Here is a 26,324-nt window from a genome sequence, read left to right as displayed (position 1 = left end):
ATCATTTTACCCCTTGTTTTCATCATTTAATAATATCTTTCTGTATTAGTGCACAGAGAACTTATTATTTTATAGAACTACATAATATTTTGTTATAATAATGAGCCATCATTTATTTAACCGGATTTCTATCAATGGACATAGAAGTTGTTTCCATATTCAGCCATTACAAACAATGCTGCAATGAATAGCTTTTATATGTTTCACACATGTGCAAGTATATCTGTAGAATGAATTCTTAAAAATAGGATTGTTGGGTCAAATATGTATGTATTTTTAAATGAACAGATATTGCTAAATTGCCCTTCATTGTGTTTTAATCAATTCTTCACAGACTTACCAAGAGAGTGTTTTATTCAAACTTTTGGATTTTTCTAAATCTGATAAGAAAAATGGTATTTCATTGCAGTTTTAATTTATATTTCTCTAATGAATGAGGTTGATTTTTTCATGTCTAAGGGTCACTTGTAGTTCCATTTCCGTCAACTGTCTATTTATATCCTTTTTCCATTTTTACCATTGGGTTATGAATCTGTTTCTTGTCAATTTATAGAAGCTCTTTATGTATTAGGGACAAATAGGATTTTAATCCCCAAACAGCAAATACGTGAAGAGATTCTATTCCAGTGTTTTACAGTGTCTTACGGCAGCAAACTCTTTCTTCAAATGAAATTTTAAAAAAGCTAATAAAAACACATTCACTAATAAAGTAAAAGTTATTCTGTTGAAGTAGAAATGGGGAAGGGATTTTTTTTTCACATCCCTCAAGTACCTCTGAAGAATCCTAAAGCAGCACAGAACCTAGTTTGAAAATAATTTCCCTACATGCCTAGTTGGCCTGTGGTTTCAGTTTCTAATAACTCTTTCAGCAAGGAATATTTTTTAGTATCTAACCTGAATCCTTATTGATGCAGTTGATACTCCTCCCCACTTAACACTGGCAATTTGTGATTATTTGACCTCTCTTCCATTATGAACCTTTATGTGTTATTTAAATACATTATCATTTAACACCTTTTTGTGCCTTCCCCTCCAATGAAAGTAGGATTTTACTTGAAGTCAGGGGAATGTCCTATTTATCTTGGTAGCTTTAACGTAACATAATGCCAGGTATTGTCAATGTATAGTCAAGGATCTATTAGTGCCAGGTATAGTCAAAGACCTCCACAAGTGCTTGTTGAATGAATAAGAAAACAAGAGATAAATAGTGTTTTGACTCATGTCTCCATAGCACCTACCATACACATCAGTACAAAGCAAATGCCTTTCAATTAGTTATCATCCACGGAAATTGGGAAAATTCCTTCATATTCTTCAACTTTACTGCTTTCCTCTCTGTGACCTCTTTCTAGAGCAACATCATCTACCATTTATTGTGAATGTTATGTACCAGATACCTTTGGGCTTTTTAAAATTAATTATCGCTGAATCTCACAGCAATGTAAAGTAGAAGGCATACTCAAGCCTTCCTAAGATCACAGAACCAAGACATGCCAAAGCTGGTGTCTTAGTCTGTTTGAACTGGTATAACAAAACACCGCAAACTGAGTAGCTTATAAACAACAGAAATTTATTTCTCACAGTTCTGGAAGGTGGAAATCCAAGATCAAGGTACCATCAGATTTGTTCTCTGGTAAGGGCTTGGTTTCTGGTTCAGAGATGATGACTTCTCTCTGTGAGCCTATATAGTAGAAGGGGCAAACAAGCTCCCACAGGCCTCTTCTAATAAAAGCACTAATCTCATTCATGAGGATGTTGCCCTTATAACCTAATCACCTCCCAAAGGCCCCACCTCCTAAAAGCCATCACCTTGGGGGTTACGATTTCAACATATGAATTTCAGAGGCACATAAATATTCAGATCATAGCAGCTGGGACCCCAGAGACCAATGTTTGCAGACCCCAGAGACCAGGCTCAGTTATTTTCTCTTGCATCACTGTGAGATATGCACATAGAAACAGCATCCTATTCTAGCGGTTTCTTTCATGGCCTTTTTGTCATTCTCTCTTCCCATATATTTCTGAGACCTGGGGTAAAGCCCTTTAGATGATGTAGTTTTACTTTGTTGGATGTGTATGTCTCTCTGTGTGTCACGGGCAATTAAAGGGAATATAACCTCTTCTTTCTAGCCTTTACTTTCATTTCCATGTCCTTTCTCCACCCACCTCCCAATAGCCTGCAAATGTTCTAGGACTGTATCAGTAGAATGACAGAGAACCAAATAAATGCTAGAATCAGGCTCAGCCATCAGAACAAAAGTAGAAACCAAAGTAATGGCAGCAATGGCAAAAGAAAAGATGGCTTGGCATCAAGGAGATTAGCAACTGATCTCTGAAAGCTCTGGGGAGGTTTGTATTTATAACACTGGGAGCAGATTTGTCTCCTGACATACAAGCTGCTTTTCTGACTATCCAAGAACTGTCCTACTATGGAAATGATCATTTTATAGGGTGGGGATAGTGGGGAAGAGAGCAGTCAGCATGAGGACTTGGTTCCAGAGTGTGGGAAGAAGGGTAACACCAGGAGAGGAGGGAAGGTGTACGAAAAGAAGTGAAGTGGAACCACAGGTTTCTTGGTAAAATTTGCCAGTTGCTCTGAAGGGCAAAAAAAAAAAAATGGCCTGTGGCGGTTATTCACACTGAGGTGTTAGTTAGTGACAAGGCGTAAGTGTACCCTCTCATAGAAGTCTTGGGATTACAAAATCTGATTGCAAAAGGCAGCCATTTAACCTAGAGGAATGGACTTCCAATAGTGACATTTTAAGCATCAGTGTGAGAAAAGGTGGTAAGAGACATTTGGGATAAGCGGGTATTTTCTGAGCATCCCAGAAATCATAGTTCTGCTTACGTATGAGATCATCCCTCACTTGGGGAGAAGAAACCTCCTCTTTCCCAACACATCTGTGGTAACGTGGCTTGGTGCTTGTCTGCTCACCCTACGATGGTTTTTTCTCCAGTCCTCCTCTTAGTGCTAGGTGGGAATTTAACTGGAAACAGAAGAGATAGGGGAGGTTAGAAGCCATGCAGCCTGGTCATTCCTATTGTAGCATTCCCTGAGGGGCCCTGTAGCCAGCTTTGCTTTGAACTGATTTTCTGCTAGTTTTCAGTCAGGAACACTGAATGTGTTCCAAGGATAGTTGGTTACTAGCCCAGCCACCTTGGAAAATCTGGGAGAGGAGAAGGTAAAGTATGAGGTGGCTTTTCTTCCTTCTGCAGTTAGGAAGCATGCTGTGTTGGCCCTCTAAAGATGCAAGGGGAGATTTGAGTCCATATCGCATTCCTAAAAATATTGAGGCTTAAAGAGGTAAAGTGCCTTGTACAAGATTGTGGGGAGTCGGTACCACTGAGTTGGGATTATGACCCAGTGATCCTGCTCTGAAGCTTTAACACCCATTCTGTGAAGAGCACAAATTTGAAGGCAGGAAAGCTATATTTCTGAGTTGGCTCTCTTATTAAACAGCTGTGTGACATGGGACAAATCTTTTGGAGTACTAGTAGCCTCATTTTCAGTAATTCGCCCCCCCACCCCCACATACACACCATTAAGGGTGTTGGAAGAATGAAATAAGAATGAGAAGATGTTAAGAATTTGATTGCATAAAACTAGCCTTAAGCATGACCATAATTGGTTTCTTTTTCTTTGATTCTACTGTGTCTTCCTCTCTTTCTCTTTCTCCCTATCTCCTGTTGAGTAGAATAATAGACTCCAATGCCAGGTTACTCAGAAGACTATTGCAAGGAAGATTCTCAAGATCATTCTTCCACTGGAAAATCTCACCCTGCAGTTGCCTTGCCATTGATCCCTTGGTAGAAGGCCCGGTTCAAAAATCAACCCACATTCTTTTGAGGCAAAATAATTCCAAACTTCTTTTTTGTTGTTGTTGTTTGTTTGGTATTCCAAACATCTGCCAGCTCCCATAAGAGCCATGGCAAATATTATTTTGTAGGTCACTGTAGTTTTCCTTCACCACAAAATGCTGAGATTTGGAATAATTAGAGCCCAGGGGGCAAATGGGCCTGCTTCTGTCCTTTCTCTGATGGGTTTCACTCATGTCTGCCAGCTGCAGCTGTCTGATTGTATACGCTTGTGGGCAGGGTCAGGGCCTCTTAGCCCAGACAGAGTCAATTAGTATGAGGTAAACTCTTTCTAGGAGCTAAGTCTGTCTTTATAAGGCAAAAGTAAGGAACTTTCTTTATATCCTGTAAAGGGTCATTAATAAGTAGTTAACACTCTAAGAGTGAATTACTCAGAAATTGATGTTACATCGACTTATATAGCAAAGTATAGAATTGAGTTAGTTACCCAAATCGCTGAAGCCGAAAGAAGTGCATTGTCTGTTTTCTGGGTATTTTAGGCCACAACATTAGGGACAGCATAGCCTTCATGTTCTAGTGGTTTGGGTTTTGGTTTTTAATTAAATGGTCCCTTGCGTATTATAGGTTTGAAGTGATTGGCACTCTTTTTGATAGTGGCTATAAGGGAAGGTTCTAGAATCAGTCAGACATCAAGTTATATCTTAGTGCTGCCATTTGCAAGTTGTGTCACCTTGGGCAAGTCAATTAATCTCTTAAGCCTTAGTTTCCTCATCTGCAAAATGGGCATAATCATAATGTCTACATCAGAACATTATTAGTAAGAGCCAATGAGATTATGTATGTAAAAGCACTCACTCCTGCCTGGCACATAGCTAGGGCTTGATAAATGGTATCTATTAGTGTATTATTATTATTATTATTATGGATGTTATTATTGTTAGCCTTATCATTTTCACTACATACTGAGAATAATTTCATTCTTTTTGTTGGTTTCTTTGTCTGTTTGTTTTTTGAGATGGAGTCTCGCTCTGTCGCCCAGGCTGGAGTGCAGTGGCGTGATCTTGGCTCACTGCAAGCTCCGCCTCCCGAGTTCATGCCATTCTCCTGCCTCAGTCTCCCGATTAGCTGGGACTACAGGCACTCGCCACCATGCCTGGCTAATTTTTTGTATTTTTTAGTAGAGACGGGGTTTCACTGTGTTACCCAGGATGGTCTCAGTCTCCTGACCTCGTGATCTACCCACCTCGGCCTCCCAAAGTGCTGGCATTACAGGCATGAGCCACCACGCCTGGCCCATTCTGGTTTTTTTCAAACAGTTGTATTGAGGTATAACTTACCCACCATAAAATAGACTCATATTCATTACAGTTTTGACTGATGGAAAGAAAGAATGGTTCAACTCTCTAAGCCCCTCCCTAATGAAACACAGCTCCCCTGATTTCTCTCCTTCCACTGTCTCATGGCAGGCACTTTCCAAGCTCTGGTTGTATCTTTTGTTGGTTTCCTTTTTTCACCACTCACTAGCTTCGTGACTTCAAATAATTCACATAACCTCAGCAATCCTATTTCTCTCAAATGAAAATGAAGGTAAGAATTTACCCTACTTGATTCACAGGGTTGTTATGAAGCTCCATTGTAATAATATATGTGAAATCTCTGTGTAAATGGTCTGCTGGGTTACTATAATTCAAAAATATGAGTTTCAATAATATTCAAATGTCATATTGTGTGCTTCAGACATTAGATGCCTTGAGAGGTCCAGATTGTGGCTGGAGTTATTTAGAGAATGCTTCGTGGAGGAAAGGGGGCATAAGCTGAACCTTCAGGATCAGATAGGACTTCAATGGGTGGAAAAGAGTCAGGGAGTGGGCAGTCTTGGTGGAGGGATTAAAAAAAAGCAAAACCACAGAGGCTGGAACAAACAGATAAGCACAAAAGTGATTTAAAATGTGGGCGGTGGCTGGGCGCCATGGCTCACGCCTGTAATCCCAGCACTTTGGGAGGATGGGGCAGGTGGATCAGCTGAGGTCAGGAGTTTGAGACCAGCCTGGTCAACATGGTGAAACCCCATCTCTACTGAAAAAAAAAAAAAAAAAATAGTCAGGCGTGGTGGCAGGCGCCTGTAGTCCCAGCTACTTAGGAGGCTGAGACACGAGAATCGCTTGAACCCAGGAGGCAGAGGTTGCAGTGAGCAGAGCTCGTACCATACACTCCAGCCTGGGCAACAGAGTGAGACTCAGTCTCTAAATAAATAAATGTGGGAGGGAATAAAGTTACCAGGGCAGTTATAATAGATGGGTCACCTTCGAAGCAACCGGGGGAAAAGATTAAATGAGATAGCATGGACTCCTTCCTTTCAGGAAAGATAATATCTTATTCATCTAGGAATATTAGCTCCATCTAGGCAGGGACCTTGTTCATGTTCTCTGATCCCTCTCTAACACATATTACAATTCCTGGCGCATAGTAGGTACTCAGTAAATGGTCAACAAATAAAAGAATGGATGGATGGATGGATGGATGGATGGATGGATGGATGGATGGATGAATGGATAGATCATAATGTCAGCTGCTGTACTTGTCTGGCTGTTTTAATATTATTCAAAATCATTGGCCACTGGAGCAGGGACTGTCTTAAAACTCCCTCTGTGTAGTACAGCCCCGTCTGCTGTTGGGATTTATGAAATTCTTTTCAATGATGCCAATACTCAGTGTGGTTTTTCTCCACCCTGTTCTAGAAGACTCCTTACCCCCAGTGAACAATAAGGTGACCAGCAAGTCTTGCGAGTACAATGGGACAACTTACCAACATGGAGAGCTGTTCATGGCTGAAGGGCTCTTTCAGAATCGGCAACCCAATCAATGCACCCAGTGCAGCTGTTCGGTAAGACCCTACATCTTAACGTTCCTGCTAGGCCCTACTCAAATACAACAGCTTCCTCTGTACTTGTACTTTCATTTGTGCCTGCACTGTAAGGTGTTTGAATAAAACATGAGTTGCATTAAATCATAAGCCTCCTTGCCAATCCACACTCCCTGATCTTCACCCACCCTGAACAACTCTGTTGAAGGGCTCAGGCCCAATCATATCCCAGTCTTAAAGCTGTAGGACTGCTTAAATGGGCAAAGGTGAGCTGTCTGTGTTGATCGGCTCTCCTTTTCATAATAATTATACCACCAAAGCCTTCATCTGAAGGACTCACAATTATTTGAAGCTTTGGGAATGCTATGGGTGGAAAAGTCACTTTGACTATCTAGGGCCACTCACTCCAATTAACAAGAAAATGAGTTGTCTGTTAGTTCCCATATCTGAAGTATTTTACTAACCAGTTAATTCCTAGTGCCCTGCAATGAGAAAACTCTCTATAAATGCTTGGTCATGACTACCAGGCCATTACTTGTCAGAAGACCTGCATTTACTTTACAAACAACGTATACTAATTATATCTTATCTAATATGCATTCCAGAGAATATAATAGATAGAACTAGAAAATGGAGTAAAATGAGTGTTTAAACTGAAGCAGGAAGGAATGAAGTTAGATGTAGTAACAACTTTTCTGCCTGCAAGTGGCATTAAGCACTGGATTGTCAAGGGAAGCTATAGAATCTCTTCCCTTTAGGACTTTTAATAAGAATATAGTATCTCAGCAGTTTAGGAGAATTTTCGTTGTGGCCTTGCTTGCTTTCCTAATGGGCTTCCAGGAATCATTCTAGTCCCAGAAGAATGTGCTTCTAAGAACTAAGAACAAGGTTTAAGGAATAACATTTGAAAGATAGAAATTAAAGAAATCAGGATTATTGCAAAGACAGATGTAACCAGCAAGTAAATTTTATCCTCTCCCTTGCTTTGTGCTAGACTGAGCTGTGGCCATCAGATCATCTTGTATAGTTTTGTATTACCCCAGAGAACTTGTTCCTTTGGTTTGGAAGGGAGAGTATAGTGAATATTACAAATGGAAGCTATGAAATAAATCTTCATGCCTTTAAACCCCCAATCCAGCTGGGGGACCAAGGATACCATGAACAGAGAAGAAAGAAAGACTATAATTGGTGGTTCAGAGGCTCATGGCATCCCTGACAGACTACTTTGTACCACCTTAGACCATGATGCTCGACTAGGATTGCTAACTTTTCTGTGGCTTAGTCTCTGGCATGGAGGAATTGTAGGAGAAAAAAAATAATGCGTAATAAAATGTAGGAAGTACCGAGAACTGACGATGGGAGAGCTGGGGGAAGGACATGCCATGTTTTGAGTCCCTACTCTATCTCAGGTATTAAGCGAAGCCTTTACACTTATCCTAGATGCTTCTAATCTTAATTCTGTTTCTGCTTGGCAGGAGGGAAACGTGTATTGTGGTCTCAAGACTTGCCCCAAATTAACCTGTGCCTTCCCAGTCTCTGTTCCAGATTCCTGCTGCCGGGTATGCAGAGGTAGGTGTGTTATATCCCAAGACCCCTGGGTGCTGCTATCCTGTGTAGTAGAATTTAGAAAGGAGGAAAATACCTGTCTAATGTCCTAAGGAAAGGTAATTTTTATGGTAGCCTTAGTTTTTAAAGGTGGTTTAATTAACAAAGGGAAAAACAAATAAAGCATTGATTTTAAAGGCCACAGCCTTTAAAAAAAAAAAAAACTACACTGGATGGAGTGCTGTGCTTCAGGGGAAGATGGGAAAGAGTCATCAAATGTGAAAGTGAATATGTTTATTTCTCCATCCTTAATCCCTTCTAGCTTGGCCCTTAAATTATTGTATCATAAAACACAGACTATTTTCATTCATAGCCTTAAAAGGAAGAATGGACCTTGCAAGGAATTGATGTGGCCATTTTGAAGACTATGCAGGGCAAATTTAGGTATACTTTTTAAACCCCATAATAAGATGGTGACAAACTCAATAAAAGCAAAACAGAAAGCATTTTCTCAAATTATATTCAAAATTGAATTGTCTTCTCACCAGTCTTTTTTTGTTTAGGTTTCATTATTTTTATAATGGCAGCAGTTTTTTCTCTAGGTTCCTGGGATCAAGTGTAATCCCCTTTAATTTCTCCTTTGTTACCTCTTCTCAGATTACCAAATCTTTCAGCAGTTATCTGTATCTCTCCCTTTTCCCACTTTCCCACTGGCAATATCCTAATTTTGTCCTCTTTCCTTCTATCCAGTCAGCATATTTTTTGACCATCTACTGTATGCTCAGCATTGTGCTAGAATTGGGGTGTTTATATTGATAAATACAGTAGATATATAGGGTGGTGCTAGACCATATGGCATCTTTATGTGAGTTACAGAAAGGATTCCCTTACATAAGATACTTTATTGCCATTTTTCAGAAAATCCCAGGGAATGCACCTTTGTAGCTGTGGCATCCTTTTGCAGCACACAACCTACACAACAATATATATAGCATACATAGCAGCCAAGATATGTTCTTTGCTCTTATGGAACTCACCAGAAAAGACAAATAATAAGCAAACGTGGAAATACAGACAATGTGAGTACTATGCAGAAAATAAACATAGGACTGAGATAAAAAATAAGTAGTTTATTTAAGTTGAGTTGTCAGGAAGGCCTCTCTGAGAAGGTGACATTTAAGCTGAGACCTGAAAGATAAAAAGAAGTCACCCATGCAGAGATCCCAAAGAAGAGCATTCTAAGTAGAGAGAAAAGAAAGTTCAAAGGCACCAGGCAGGGAAGAGCTTAGAGCATTCAAAGAGCCTAAGGACCAGTGTGGCTGAAATGTAGTGATTGTGGTTGAAACTGACATGGGATGAGGCTGAAGAGGTGACTAGGAGTTAGACCATGCAGGACTCTGAAGGCCATGGGAAGGATTTTGGATTTCCATTTTTAATACATTGGGAAGCTATTGGAAGTTTGTGAGAAAGAGTATGAAGTGATCCAATTAACATATTAAAAGATCTCAGTGGCTATTATGTCCAGACTAGACTGGAGGGAGGCAATAATGCAAGTGGAGAGACTAGCAAGATGGTTAGGGTAGTACTCTTTCCAGTGTGAGAAAAAGCGTGCTTGGACTGAGAACACAGTAGTGGTTCAGAGTGGAGCCTTTGGAGCCAAACTGCCTTGGTTCTAATCCCAGCCTTGCTACTTTGTAGTTGAATGGCCTTATTCAACCTTTCTACCAATCTTTAAAGTGAGGATAATGTTAGCTCCTACCTTCAAGATGTTTGTGAGATTTCAATGAGATAACATAAGAGAAGGACCTGGCACAGTGTCTTGTATATACTGAGGACCCAGTAATTAAAAGTGGACAAATTTGAAATACATTTGGAGCCTTGGTTCTCAACTATGGGTGCATATTGGAATTACCTTGGTAGATTTATACCAGATCAGGAGGAGGAGGATGTGATTCCAATACGCAGCTAAGGTTGTGAACCACTGAGTTAGAGGAAAAAATTTATAGGATTTGCTGGTGGGGGATGTGTAGGTGACTCCTATACATTACTGCCATTTTAATCTTCCAAAAAGCGATCCATCACCGTGTTACACCCCTGTTCAAAAATTTTTATGCCAACATGTATTTGGACTTACTATATGTCAGTTCCAGTTCTAACTAAGCATTTTACAGATATGAACTCACTTAATCTCATGACAACCCTATGTGAGGAGTACTGTTGTTCTCCCTGTTTTATGGATGAGGAAACTGAGGCAGAGAGAGGTTAAGAATCTTATCCAAGGTCAGGTAGCTAGTGAGTTGAGGAGCTAAGATTTGAATCCTGGCAGCCTGGCTCCATATTTCAGGCTTTAACCACAGTGTTCTGCCACTGAAAGGGATGACTCCCTGTTGCCACTCAAATACATGTCAACCCCTGACTCTGACAGTGAAGGCCTTTCATGGTCTAACCTCAAGTTACCTTTATAGGTCAATATTCTTCCATTCATGCACCTCAGGGCCCACTGCATTGTTCCTGTGCTCTCTTATCTTTTTACCTTTGCTCGGTCCTCTTCCTGTCAATGTTTCTCACACTTTAGTGTGCTTCAGAATTGCTCAGAGAACTTGTTGAAGTTCAGATTCCTGGATCACACCTGCAGAGATTCTGATTTAGTGACCTTGGAGTGGGACCCAGGAATCTGCATTTAAACAGACCCCATCGTTCATTCTGATGCAGAATGGTGGTCTGTGGACTGTCACTTTGAGAAACCATTCCTGAGACCATGTAGATAACCTGGAACTATGGATTTTTTTAAAAAAATCTGAGTTTAGTGCACTTAAATTGAGCCCATTAAAATTCTGAAACCTGAGTGAACCAGTGGAAAAGCAACCAATTTCAGTTCCTGATTGGTTAAAGCATCGAAGTCCAACCATATGGCAACCAATTTGGGATGAATGAGTGGTGGCCATTTCATGATAAGGAACTGGGATGAAAAGGAGACAAAAGGGCTGTCTAAGTAACAACTGCACATGTACAGGTGGGATGGAGAAAATGTTTCCTCTTTCTGGAAAATTCTTTTTCTCCATCCCTGCCTGTGGAAATCCTGCTAGTCCTTCAAGACCTAGCACAAATGCAGCTTCCTCAGATTCTATTGCAGGCCGTCCTCAGGTCGCATTTTGATAAGTAGTAGTTGGAAGGCCTTTCTTTTCTGCCTTCCCACTTCCATCCCTAATTTCTCCACCCATAAATCCTGCTTATCCTTCAAAATCCAGCCTAATTGCCACTTCTTCCATGAAATGTTTTTAGATCCTGCAAACTAGAAGTAAACCTGTCTCTACTCTAGGACTCCTCAGCACTTAACCTGTGCTTCTTTGGGAGCATTTATCACCTTGTCAACTTCTGTTTTTTATTACTTGTGCCCGTGTATTATCATCCCTATTAATTCATAAACTCTTCAAGACAGATACTCTTTTTCATTTCTCTTTATTTCTCCCTCTGTGCCAGGCAGAGTAGGTGCTCTTTAAATGAATGCACACTAGATTGGAATGATTACTAGAAATTTAGTCAGGATTTGAATTAGGTGCTACCAAAAAAGAATATGGTTGTTGTGCATTTTTCCCCCTGAATTACTGATTGACTGTGGTAGATGGTGTTGACTATGCATTGATTCCTCATCAATAGGAAATTGCTTGGTCTCATTCCTGATCTCCAAGTTGTTTTTTTCCCCCATACCACTTTAGGAAACTACAGTTAACATTGCTTTTTGGAAGGACTGACCTTGTTTGGACTACCAGTGTATGCTCATCCCTTTTAATATGCTATTATTTGCACCAGCCCTCATAAGTCAATATGGATTTAGTTACAGCCTAATTTGATTTATGCTTTGGTAAGGCCCTGGATCTTTCCATACATGTTTCTCACAATGTGTGTGTGTATATGTCTGTACTACAGTGTAGCTGTTACATTTCAGTCAAGAAAGATGGATATTTTGTTCCTCACCTCCTTTCTCGTCTTTGCCACAACTTAATTTCAGTGTGGCTCAAAAGAAAGAAAGTCCATACTGAGCAGAGGTGTACATGTGGTTGCTAATATAACCAGTTGGTCACTATAATCCAGCTGTTAGGTTGAGATTATTCCCTTTGGGGAAAAGGATATGTGAAATCTAAACTGGAAAACAATTGATAATAGAAAGGAAAGGCAACAGTGAAAAGACATGTCACTGCAACCTAGGGGCAATATGGTATAATGCAAAGGACAGAGGCTCTGAAGCCAGAAGGTCATAGATTTGACATTGCAGGGCTACCACCTACTAGTGCTGTTATCTTGGACAAACTATTTAACCACTCAAAACCTTGGTTTTCTCAGGTGTAAAAATGGAGATTATGCTTACTACGTATGAAATGGTTGTGTAGATTAACTGAGATGGCATAGAGTGCTAGGAGACGGCCTAATACAGAGTTGTTGGTTTATAAGTAATAATTATTATATTTTATATAGTAATTACTATATTTATTACCCCCGAGTTAAGTAGCATTGCACCTTCTCCTCTATCTTTGATAGTTTTGCCTTTTTAAAATGTAATCTCCATAGACAGAACTTTAGTTCTTGTCCTTCTTGTGGTAACAGATCCTGGAACTAGCTATTTTCTGTACTGTTCTATCGTTACAATTTAAATTTCTTTTCTTTTTTATGTCCTCAGAAGCAACAGATAAAAGCTAGTTATTACTGGCCATGTATTGTCCCTTTATATACTTGATAATTCATTAAGTTCTTTCTTTGCAACCTCTCATCCAGCCTAAATGCATAATTTTCTTTCATCTTCCTTTATAAAGACTAAATCCTATGCTTTTATAAAAATTGCTGTTCTTTCATTGCCTCCAGTTTCTTTGCATCTTTCAGCTGTATGTAATGTGGTTGAAACTCCTTTGAAGTTCTAACTTTTGAAGCACCTAGTTATTTTTTCCCATGGAAATGACGTTTTTACAATAACGTATCTTATATAAGCGTATTACTCATACAGCAGGGAACCCAGACACCTCTCCCCTATGCTGGCCACCCTAACTGCAGGCCAAATACTGAAGAAGAAATAATCTTTTGCCTGCTGAACTTGCAAACCTTCATATAAAGGGCATTGAAATAGCCTCTGTGCACTGTCCCCAAACACTAATGTGTGTCTTTCTTCCTGGGTCAGACAGCAATCCTAGACGCAGATTGAATCTCAGACCTAGCCTTCGTTGGCTAGACATGTCTTTGAGGCTGGGACAGTCAAGGAGAGCGTTGGCACAATGTCTGTCATTGCTAGCACTTCAGCAAACCTCATTAGGACTGGAAGCATAGTGCAAACAGCCACTGGAACCTTAAGGGAAACTTTATCAGAAGAAAAAATCTCTTCAGATCCTGTGTTAGTTTGCTAAGGATGATAGCCTCCAACTCCATCTCTCTTCCTGCAAAAGACATGATCTCATTCATTTTTATGGCTGCATAGTATTCCGTGGCGTATATATACCACATTTTCTTTATCCAGTCTGTCATTGATGGGCATTTAGGTTGATTCTGTGTCTTCAGAATTGTGAATAGTGCTGCAATGAACATTTGCGTGCATGTGTCTTTTTTTTTCCCAAATACTGCATGTTCTTACTTATAAGTGGGAGCTAAATGATGAGAACTTATGAACACAAAGAAGGAAATAACAGACACTGGGGTCTTCTTGAGGATGGAGGGTGGGAGGAGGGAGAGAAGCAGAAAAGAATCTGTACAACAAACCCTCATGACAGGAGTTTACCTATGTAACAAACTTTCACAGGTATCCTCAAACCTAAAATAAAAGGTTTTTTTTTTTAAAAAAAAAATCTCTTCAGAGATTATACTACTGCCACATTCTGGGAAGGCAGGCTTCAAACCCAAACCCACACCCAGCTTCCCTCCACCATTGATCATTTCCACTTCCTGTCCCCTGCTCATCTTGCCAAAGCAACAGGGAAGGCTATGTAGTTGGACTCTAGACAAGGGAAAGGTATTTGGGGTAGGTATTAACTGTGTTGAAAGCCAAGTATGCATTTAGTAAATGGTGTCTAAATTTAGCACGTGCAATGTGCCAGACAGTGTTCTAAGCACTTATGTGTAGAATAGCTCATTTGATCCTCGCAAAAATAGTAGCAACTCTTTATATCCCCATTCTACAGATGTGGAAGCTAAGGCAGAAAAGTTGAGTGATTTGTCCAAGGACAAATGGTAGTAAGTGGCAGAGCTAGAATTTTAACCTGGTCAGTCTGGCTCCAGAGTTTCAAGCTCTTAACTTCTATACTACCCGTTGGGACCCATTCATAGGAGTATGACAAGGATATCTCCTAGTACAAGGGAGTAAAGGGGAAGACAGGACATGCATGGCACATTGTTGTGTGCAGATACTCCTAAGAGAGTATCTTACCACACTGCCCATCTTTTCCCATCAAGGCCTTAACTTACCCATCTCTCACTCTAGGCTTAAAGTGTCTTGAGTGTAAATATCTACTTTCTTTCATTCAGCAAACATTGTTAAGCAATCACTAAGAGCCTGGCACTGCACCAGTGCTAGAGATACAATGGTGAACAAAAATGGACATGGAACCTGCCTTCATGGAGTTTTAGTGGGGAAGATAGACACCACGTCATGATATAAGTAATTATAAAATTGCAACTGTGCCACATGCCACAAAGGAAAGGTGTTATAAAAGCCAATAATTGAGAGGGGTCGACCTAGTCAGGGAGGTGAAGGAAGACTTCTAAGACTGTCTCTCCAGCCTCAACTCGCACCACATCCCTCCTTGTTCTCTGCACTCCAGGGTGAGGAAAGATTGGCTCAAAAATTAGGGAGATAACTGGTGGCAGTCATACACTCCTGGGATCCCCAACTTCTGATCCTACCATGAATCCAGTCCCTCCCCAAGGCTGTAGGGGTCTATAATGTTCTTTCTACATTATACATGCTACATAATACCCTAATCTAGGAATTTTCTTTTACTCTTCTTTCTTTTGGCTGTTTCCTGTTTTTCAGAGACAGGGTCTCACTCTGTCACCCAGGCTGTAGTGCACTGGCACAATTATAGCTCACTGCAGCCTCAAACTACAAGCTATCCTTCTGTCTCAGCCTCCTGAGTAGCTGGGACTACAGGCGTGCACCACCATGCCCAACTAATTTTTTTTTTTTTAGAGACGTGGTCTCGCTGTGTTGCCCAGGCTGGTCTCAAACTCCTGGTCACAAATGATTCTCCTGTCTCAGCCTCCCAAAGTGCTGGGATTACAGACATGAGCCCAGCCTAGAAATTTTCTTCTTGAGAAACTACTTGATCATGCTACCGTTTCTTACCATATTATCCAATCTAAATTTTTCAGCTTGTTTTTAACAGTCTGATCCTTCCTTAACCTACTTTCCAGCCTCATTTCTCTGACACCAACACACACATCTCCTTTAGGCTAGCTGGCTGATCTCTTTGTTCTGTTACATGCTATGTTTCTTCCTACCTTCCCTCCTGTTACGTGCTTCACTTAAAACTGTTACTTTTCACAAGCTTGGAATAGCCCCCGCTCCTCTTCTACCTGTTCGCATCCTACTCATCTTTCAAGGGTCCAGTTGAAGTTGCACCTCTTCTAATAGTTTTGCCTAATCACTCTAGTTCTCACTGATCTTCTTTGACCACCTTCAGGGCTTAATCTGGTTCATAGAGTTAAGCATTCAAAAATACATTCTTGCACTGTTATTGCTTTGTGTCTTCCTGTTTCCCCTGGCATAATATTAATCATATATCATGCTGACTGGTTTATTTAATACAAAGAGAGCCACAGTCACAAAAAGCTCTTGACAGCATTCCAAGTACAGATGCAGTAGGGAGGCAGGAGAAATGGTGGAACTCACAATTTGCTCAACCCAAGCCCGTTAATTCAACATATCTCAAATGAGCCCAGGGAGAAAACGGAAGTCGCTTTTTATGAAATTGTGATATTTCTGCTAAATCCTTCAAGGTAAATGAAACTGGAAGCAACTGTTTAAAAGTAATTAGTCAGTGTTCAAGATAAGTGCCATTTTACCTAAGACACTTGATTTCTCTTTCCGAAAGAGCAGCAAAATTGCACCTCAGATCCCATCTCAGCTAGAATCCGGGATCTTCAGGGAAGTGGTATGTGAGATACTTCATTGATTTTAAACATCATAAAAATTGACCAGTTTTTCAAAGTTTTCAAAATCAAAGAAAACTGAAGAAAATAACAGCAAATCCAAATATAGATTCTCACAAATTAGTCACAAGTTGTTTTTGTTTTGGCCCACATTTTCTGCAGAAACACCACCATCTCCTGGTCATGATGATAGGAAAGAAACATTGTTAATGAGAAACACTACTTTAAAAAATGAAAATTCATCTTGTATAACTGAAACCTTATGCCTGTTGATTAGCAACTCCCCACTTCCCCCTCCAAGGTGAAAAGTTGTAGAGATCTGCAGTACGACATTGTGCGTAGAGTTAACCATATAGTATTGTATACTTAAGTTTATTAAAAGGGTAAATCTCATTAAGTGTCCTTACCACAATAAAATAAAAAAAATTAAAATTAACTCAGTAATTTTTGAGTTTATATGTTCTCACCTAAACTTCAAAATACAGTCCGCCCTTTATATTCACTGGTTGCACATCCATGGATTCAACCAACTGCAGATAGAAAATAATTTTTAAAAATATGTTAAAAGTAACAGTACGACAATTTAAAAATTACAAATTTTAGAAACCAATATAGTAAAATGACTATTTTCACAGCATTTACATTGTATTAAGTTTTATAAGTAATCTAGAGATTATTTAAAGTATATGGGAGTATGTGTGTAAGTTATATGCAAACACTATGCCATTTTTTATCAGGGACTTGAGCATCTGTGGATTTTGGTATCTGTGGGGGGTCGTGGAACCAATTCCCCATGGATACTGAGGGACGACTGTATATTGAGATACTCTGATCTTTTCATAGCTATAGAAGAGTCTCGCTGTCATTAATAATACCTTTTCAAAAGTGAATCATTTATGTTCATGCGTATGGGACCATTTTAGAGATTTGCCATCCTCACCTACCTCTCCTCATCTTCTAAATCCCAACTGGATCTCCTTCCATGGAAACGTTCCAAATTGTTTTTGCTTTCTCTCCATCTCTTGTGCTCAAAATTCATCCCCACGTACTTGCTGACTGTCCCAGGACCCCGTCCCTCTGAGGTCATCATGTTCCTTCTTGGCATGTTTCTTACGTCTAGAATATTTCTTCTTGAATAGAAAGTCATTCAGACAGTGGATGGGACAGCGTTGACTTTCACATTGAGTTTAACAAGTTAATGGCACTGATTCCTAATCGGCCATCTGGGATGTCCTGTCAGGGTCAATAATACCCCATTCTGTTTCTGGGATTGGAGGACTTTTTTGTGTGTATATGAATCTGTTTCTATAATAAAAATAAGGAATTCCCAGTGAAGCATTTCAGAGCAATTATTTCTTCATGGGTGGTTAAAGCCACTCTTTCTTCAACCTTATTCTTTCTAACTCCTTCAAGGAATTCCATAGCTGCCCAGAAACACCATTGGATGTGCCTACTACTCACATTAGAATACTCTTTATGAGCTTAGACTCCAACAATTTATAGAAATCAACCTGATTTGTGGACTGACAGTGCAAACAGAGGTAAAAGATACATGAGAAGGAAGAGCAGTGTATACAACTGACTGATTTTCATTTTCAGGTTGACCAGACAGTCAACATGGGTAGGTCATTGAGTTTCCCCTCTCTGTCCTGCTTTTTATTTTCAGTTCATGGATGTGGTAGCACAGGACTCTACTTTATTTGGGTACTTGGATTTTTTTTTTTTAAGACAGAGTCTCTGTTGCCCAGGCTGGAGGGCAGTGGCATGATCTCAGTTCACTGCAACCTCTGCCTCCTGGGTTCAAGCGATCCTCCCGCCTCAGCCTCCCAAGTAGCTGAGACTACAGGCGCTCACCACATCTGGCTAATTTTTGTATTTTTAGTAGAGACGGGGTTTCCCAATGTTGTCTAGGCTGGTCTCGAACTCCTTACCTCAGGTGATCTACCCACCTCAGCCTCCCAAAGTGCTGAGATTACAGGCATAAGCCACCGTGCTCAGTGGGTACTTGGATTTTTAACACTTCACTTTATAACTTTGTAAATTGTACTCCTACCAATGAAGCAGATATCTGTCCTGTCAAGCCTCATTTTTGCCAAGAGAGAAAAGAGGTTTTAATTAAGATACAAACTCTTTTTAAAAAAATTGGAAACAGAGGACTAGCATAATTATGAGAAATTCTAAGCCAGTTTAGAAGGTATGAGCCGAAGAAATCTCTCTAGCCATTTTTTAAAATATCTCCAGGACCACGTCTTCCAATGATTTAGAGATGAAATGATTCCTTTTCAACATACAGGCATACAGTTATCTTTGCTAGGCTTTGTCTGCTTGTTTGTTTGTTTGTTTGATCCAAGCCCTTTTCTTTGTTAAATACACAGCACACTTGTGGGAGTCCCTTAAGCCGGGTATTCCCCCATGTGTAAGCTACCCTTGAGGAGAAGGAGGAAAAAGAAGTGGAGGCAAAGAATGGGAAGAAAGGGGATTAGGAATAACAGCTAACATTTAGCTGACATGGTGCGCCAAGCACAATTCTAAATGCTTTGCATATACTAATTCATTTAATCTTCACAACCCTATAAGGTAGGCATTATTGTCTCCATTTTAGCAATAAGGAAACTGAGGCACAGAGAGGTTAATTCATTTGCCCAAAGTCACATAAGGAGGAAGGAGCAGAGCCAGAATTTGAATACAAACTGTTTGGCTCCAATCTGTTCTCTTAGCCATTATATTATACTGCCTCTCAACTTGGGGAAGCAAAGCAAATTTGGGAACTCTTATTTCTGAGGCTACCAGGAGGAACAGACTGTGTGATGACCATCTTTCCAGGGGCCAGATATGGTAACAATCCAGCAGATGCATTGGGACTGCTCTGAGAAGCAAAGATTCTGTCTCTCACCATAAACTTGGATCTGTTTAGCCACATCTCCATTGAAAGAGCAGAATGTGGATGGTGGGCACCATCCAGCTCATAGTTTCTGTATTCACTCTCTTCTGATTTCCTCCTGAAAACACATGCGTTCTCACAATGCACTTTTTAAAAAGTAAGTATTTATGATTTTTCTGGACAAATAATTTTGTACCCTTCTTCAGATTTGGCTTGCTACTGTTGGCAGGAAGTCCCCCCATTGTGTGTGTTTTGGTATTTCTCAAGGAGCTATTTTGTTAAAAATGCTAAGATCTTATATGGACAGCCCAAACAATAAAGTACTTCATTTGACAATAAAGTATTTTTTAAGAAAATAACTGTCTGATTCTTTTTATGGCTGTATAGTATTCCATGGTGTATATGTGTCACATTTTCTTTATCCCGTCTGTCACTGATGGGCATTTGGGTTGGTTCCAAGTCTTGCTATTGTGAACGGTGCTGCAATAAACATATGGGTGCATGTGTTTTTATAGTAGCATGATTTATAATCCTTTGGGTATATACCCAGTAATGGGATTGTTAGGTCAAATGGTATTTCTGGTTCTGGATCCTTGAGAAATCACCACACTGTCTTCCACAATGGTTGAACTAATCTACACTCCCACCAACAGTATAAAAGTGTTCCGATTTCTCCACATCCTTTCCAGCATCTGTTGTTTCCTGACTTTTTAAGGATCGCCATTCTAACTGGCACGAGATGGTATCTCATTGTGGTTTTGATTTGCGCTTCTCTAATGACCAGTGATGATGAGCTTTTTTTCATGTTTGTGGGCCATATAAATGTCTTCTTTTGAGAAGTGTCTGTTCATATCCTTTGCTCACTTTTTGATGGGGTTGATTTTTTTTCTTGTAAATTTGTTTAAGTTCTTTGTAGGTTCTGGATATTAGCTCTTTGTCAGATGGATAGATTGCAAAAATTTTCTCCCATTCTGTAGGTTGCCTGTGCACTCTGATGATAGTTTCTTTTGCTGTGAAGAAGCTCCTTAGTTTAATTAGATCCCATTTGTCTATTTTGGCTTTTGTTGCCATTGCTTTTGGTGCTTTAGTCATGAAGTCCTTGCCCATGCCTATGTCCTGAATGGTATTGCCTAGGTTTTCTTCTAGGATTTTTATGGTTTTGGGTCTTACATTTAAGTCTTTAATCCATCTTGAGTTAATTTTTGTATGAGGTGTAAGGAAGGGGTTCAGTTTCATTTTTCTGCATATGGCTAGCCAGTTTTCCCAACACCATTTATTAAATAGGGAATCTTTTCCTCCATTGCTTGTTTTTGTCAGGTTTGTCAAAGATCAGATGGTTGTAGATAAGTGGCATTATTTCTGAGGGCTCTGTTCCATTGGTCTATATATCTGTTTTGGTACCAGTACCATGCTGTTTTGGTTACTGTAGCCTTGTAGTGTAGTTTGAAGTCAGATAGTGTGATGCCTCCAGCTTTGTTCCTTTTGCTTAGTATTGTCCTGGCTATATGGGCTCTTTTTTGGTTCCATTTGAAATTTAAAGTAGTTTTTTCTAATTCTGTGCTTTACAAAACTTGCAGATTTCTTGTATTGCTGTATATCATCATTGGAAGCTCAAATGCCTATCAATGGAGAATCCTTATACTAGTTTCCTTTTAAAGCTTCTTTCAAATTTCAGCACACTTACTCCCTCCCAGCAGAATTTACAGAATTAGATGTTTGGCAGAGGCTCCCTAAGGTCATCTGCTTCTACTCACTTCTTCATCTCTAGCTTCAGTATGGAGCACTGGCATTAAAGTGCTCCCCCATGGAACCCAGCTCATGGTAAGGAGAGACTTCACAATGGGTTTATTCCTCCCTGCTCTCTTCCACTTTGCCCTGATTCTGCTGATTTCAACTTCTCCCTCAAAAAATACAGAGAACATTTCCCCTGTCTCAGGGATTTGTCTCATGTCCCTTTGCCTTATGATTAGAGTGACTACGTAACTTACTATCTCAACCGAGGCACATTTTGAAAGCAAGAGCTGCAATCTTAATAATTATGCCTGCCAGAAAAACAGGCAATAAAACTGGGTTGTCTGAGATAAGTCTGCTCTATGGCTACCCTATTTATGATGTATGGTTCAAAAGTGGCCACATGCTGGCGTAGTTTTGCTCTCTGAGGCTTATCTTCATGGGTATCTCGGAATCTCATTCTACACTTAGTCCTTTTGAGAGGACAGGGTTTACTTCTCTGACCTGCTCAAGCCACCAGAGATTAATGGAAGCCACAGGAGTTATAAACAGTCTGAATTTCAGCCTAGCTTTTGGCCATTTTTCAAATACTTGTTCTCCCTTTCTCCCACTACTAGAAAGCCAACCCATTACGGCTTCATAGGATACCACTCAGAGAGAGTATGACTGAGGTTTGAATAAACAATACATGTGGCTTTTAAGGTTAAATGAATATTGTGTGACATACATTACACTACACTTGTTTTTCATTTCAGTTCAAAAAATTGGTTAAAATTATATCTTGTTGCTTCTCAAAATTAATTAGAATCCATCTGTATCCATTAGAATCACTGTTTTTTGCTTTGTTTTGTTTTTTACAAAAAGCCTTGGCTGAATGAAAAAGCCTCCATCTCATTCAAGATAATTTTTCCAGTGATCAGACAAAAAGAGCAAAGAAACAGGTTTTTTAGGGTATTGGTGCCTACTTTTTTTCAAGATATAATATCTAAGATTGCAAATGGACATACCTATTTTCAGCTATCCAGACAGATCATACCCAGGTCTAGAGAACCACATATAGCCTTATAAAATGTCAACATCTAAGAAGATATGTCTAGTTTAATTATGGGTTAAATTAAATAGAATAACTCAAATGTTAAAACCTTTAGCAGCTACTTAATAGACTTAATAGAACATTGAAGTTTAGAGATTGCAATTTTGATGACTTTGAAAACTCGGAGTCATCAAGTTGAACTGAAATGAAAAACAAGTGTAGTGTAATGTATGTCAGACAATATTCATTTAACCTTAAAAGCCACATGTATTGTTTATTCAAACCTCAGTCATGCTCTCTCTGAGTGGTACCCTATGAAGCTGTAATGGGTTGGCTTTCTAGTAGTGGGAGAAAGGGAGAACAAGTACATAATTTATAATGTACACAGTATATCTTATATATAAATATAGTGTATGTATACATATATGTGTGTATTTATATACAGGTTAAATATCCCTTGTCCAAAATGCTTGGGACTGGAAGTATTTCAGATTTCCGATGTTTTTGGATTTTGGAATATTTGCATTGTACTTACCAGTTGAGCATCTCTAATCCAAAAACCCCAAATCCAAAAATGCTCCAGTGAGAGTTTCCTTTGAGCATCGTCAGCACTCAAAAAATTCTGGAGCATTTTAGACTAGGAATGCTAAAACCTGTATGATATAGATGATATATATATATCATACAGGTTTAGTATGATATAGATGATATATATATATCATACAGGTTTAGTATGATATAGATGATATATATATATCATACAGGTTTAGTATGATATAGATGATATATATATATCATACAGGTTTAGTATGATATAGATGATATATATATATCATACAGGTTTAGTATGATATAGATGATATATATATATCATACAGGTTTAGTATGATATAGATGATATATATATATCATACAGGTTTAGTATGATATAGATGATATATATATATCATACAGGTTTAGTATGATATATATATATATTAAAAAATACATATATATAAAATAGGGAATCTTTTCCCCCATTACTTGTTTTTGTCAGGTTTGTCAAAGATCAGATGGTATATATATATGTGTATATATATGTGTGTGTGTGTGTGTGTATGTGTATGTGTATATATATATATATTATATATATATAGGCTCCATTACTTTTTAATGAAGTGCTGAAATTTAGGTATGCATTCTTGTCTGCAAATGCTCATCAAATACACATCACGACACACTCATCTGATTTGTGTTACAGGGTATTAGTATTCCGCTCCTATGCCTGATAGTGACTTGCCTCCTTGATTTTCCATCTAACCTCTCTGCTCATTTGTAAGAGGCGCTATGAGCTTCTATAATGCTTTGAGATTCTGACTGGACTATAAGTATTTAATGACACTTTTTAATTAAAATCCTTTTAAAAACTCTAGGGTATAAATTAAATAAACTGAACTTTTCAGAAGGCCAGCTAAGTAAACATTTTATGTCAATACCAGTCATTAAATCTACATTTTAAAAGGACATTTGATGAAGAGAACTAGTCTATCATTTTTCTTTTGCAACTTGTTTTCTCCCTTTTGACTACTTAAATTAGGCTTGAAACCACATTATATAGCTTTTACATTGTGTTTTGCCATTTGCTGGTAAATCTTTACTGGTTTCTATTCTTCTCTCTAGTCCCATATTTTATTTGGCCCAGACCCACTACTGCCCACTGAAACAAAGGGGACAAGTAAATCTAAGCTCATCCCCGCTCAATCACTGTCCCCAGCTCTCCAGATTTGCAACCCAAGAGTTGTCAGATACTGATTTCCCCTTTGCCTTCCTTCCCCATCATCAAATCTTCCTTCAGGGTCTTATCAGTTTCTTTTCATCTGTAGGAGTCTCATTCAATCCTTCTTGTGTGTTATTGCACAGATGCTCATGGCCTATTACATATTACTATAGCAGCTTCCTGTATGGCCTCCTGGATTCGAATTACTTCCCAACTAGTCTACACTCCATTGCCAGAATAGGCTTCCACAAATATCATTTTTATCATAGGAACCCCTACAAAAAAAATGGCAACATAATCAAATGTGAATTCTTCAGCCTTTTACAAAATTTTATATTTTTTCGAATTTTTACTGTTTACTTTTTACAATTTATTTTCTTAAAATTTTGTGGGTACATAATAGGCATATATATTTATGAAGTACATGATGTGTTTTGATACAGGCGTGCAATGTGAAATAAACACATCATGGAGAATAGGGTATCCATCCCCTCAAGCATTTATCTTTTGAGTTACAAATGATCCAATTACACTCTTTAAGTTATTTTAAAATGTACAAGTAAGTTATTATGGACTATAGTCACCCTATTGTGCTATCAAATAGTAGCACATTATTTACTACCACTGTTTACCTCAACAACCCACCCCACTGTCATTCTCCCTCCCTCCGTCGCTCTCCCTCTCCTCCCTTTCTCTCTACATGTTCAATTACCAGCGTAATTTCTCTTGTTTTCATATCTGAAGTTTCTACTCAAGCCACACCTTGCCTGCTGTCTCCAGTATGTGACTTGCTGTTTACAAAGCTCTGGTCCTTTGCCAATGTCACTCCCTTTGGTTGAGGTACTCTCTGCCCATATCACTGTCTGTTTATGCTGTGCAGTATCTACTTCTAACAATGTGACTTAATGGTTCTTTCAGGAAGCTTTCTACGATTACATCTGACTGCTCACTCCTCCCATTCCGTGTCTCCTAAGCATGGGTATTTCATTTGTATTTGCTTTTTGTGTGTGTGTTTTAGGCTGTTTCCTATATTGATTTCCCATCACCTCCAACCTGGGTGTAAATATCCTGAGGGCAAGAGCCCAGCCTGATTTTCTCCTCTTTCTGCTGTAGTATCAGGCTCTTCACCCAAGAAGTGTTCAAAGCATGTTAACTGACTCTTGGGCATAATTTTCTAGTTATAAACATAGTTGAAATCATCTTTGTTTTACAGTAGTCAGTCAGGGTTTCCACAGAGTTCGGCTTGCAGTCTACAATCTTTACTCAGACATAGAATAAAACAGGCAGAGAAGAGTATATATACTATTGACCAAGCACTTAATTCTGTATGTTTTACTGCAGTTCAATTCAATACATATATTGAGCACCTGATGTGTACCCAGCAATATGCTAAGTGCTCCAGCCTGGTTATTCACAAACTCCTGCATCCATCAGAATCCCCTGGAAGGCTTGTCAAAACCCGGGATCACCAGCCCCCATCCTGAGTTTCTGACTTAGTAGGTATGGGTTGGGATCTGAAATTTGGCATTTCTAACAAGTTTCCAGGTGATGCTGATACTGCTAGTCCAGGAAGCACATTTTGAGAAGCAGTGGTCTAGGAGATACAGAGGTGGTCTAAGACATAATCTCTCATTCCAAGGAATTTACAGACTCTCTAGGGAGACAAGGAAGGCCCAGAAAACATTTAACAGTAATAAATATTGTACAGTGTTTTAGTATTTATTGATTCGACAAATATTGAATAAGTGCTATGTGCCCAGCACTGCCCCAGATGCTGGAGTTACATCAGTAAACACAATAGACAAAAATCCCTGCTGTCATGGGGGGATTCTAATATGGGAAAGCAGACAATAAACAAAATAAATAAATTATAAGAAATATAAGATAGTAATAACTGCTAAGGAGAAAAAGCAAAGAGCAGGCATAAATATCAGATGGGGGTTGGAATTGTAGATAGGGTGGTCAGAGAAGGCCTCCCAGTTCCATCATTTAACAAGTATTTACTGAGCGACTACTATGTATCAGGCACTGTTATAGATGATGGTGATATAGTAACACAGGTAATGAACCCTTTTCTTATGGAATGGACATACCTATTTGGGAGCCAGGTAACCTGGGGTTTTGGTGTTAATTCTCACAAACTCGTTATTAGACTTCCCCTCTCAGCCATGGTTTCTCCATCTGTTAAATGGAGCAGTTGGACAAAGTTATGCTTGACGTCCTCTATACTTCTAAAACTTCAGGATGTTTAGTCTTTTAGGCAATCAGAAATATGTAAGAGTGTTTGAAGAAGACTTTGTAGAGGAGAGAAAACTTAAATGGTTTTCACAGGCATGGGGGAGCTATGGGGCGTGGGAGATGGAAGGTAATTTCAGAAGAAGAATAACATGAGCTAAAGCACGGAAGCAACAATGGGAGTCCAGTGTTCAGTGAAGAGCAAGTAGCTCAAAGGGTTCCCATTGTAGAGTAGCTGAGATCATTGGGTAGGAGGTAGATGTTCAATAAAGATGAGGTAGGGGGTGTTTGTAGAGAGTCTTGGTTGGGAACCCACTGAGGGTTTTGATCAGGGAAT

The 26,324-nt window shown here is 39.2% G+C and overlaps 1 protein-coding gene across 7 annotated transcripts in view; it reads left to right on the top strand.

Moving 5' to 3' along the window:
• CHRDL1 (chordin like 1) overlaps window positions 1–26,324 on the top strand; it is a 226,606-nt gene that overhangs the window by 172,380 nt on the left and 27,902 nt on the right. For 5 of the 7 annotated variants that reach the window (XM_054473172.1, XM_054473174.2, XM_054473178.2 and 2 more), the window contains 2 exons: window positions 6,555–6,700; window positions 8,155–8,248. In XM_054473172.1, the coding sequence (XP_054329147.1) occupies window positions 6,555–6,700; window positions 8,155–8,248 (240 nt within the window). The remainder of the gene's footprint in view (window positions 1–6,554; window positions 6,701–8,154; window positions 8,249–26,324) is intronic. The other 2 variants (XM_054473181.2, XM_054473176.2) reach the window with 1 other exon arrangement.

The sequence above is a fragment of the Pongo pygmaeus genome, chromosome X (genome assembly GCF_028885625.2).
Source record: "Pongo pygmaeus isolate AG05252 chromosome X, NHGRI_mPonPyg2-v2.0_pri, whole genome shotgun sequence".
Taxonomy (NCBI): Eukaryota; Metazoa; Chordata; class Mammalia; order Primates; family Hominidae; genus Pongo; species Pongo pygmaeus.
Note: the sequence above shows the minus strand (reverse complement) of the source record. Positions and strands in the feature narration are given on the sequence as shown.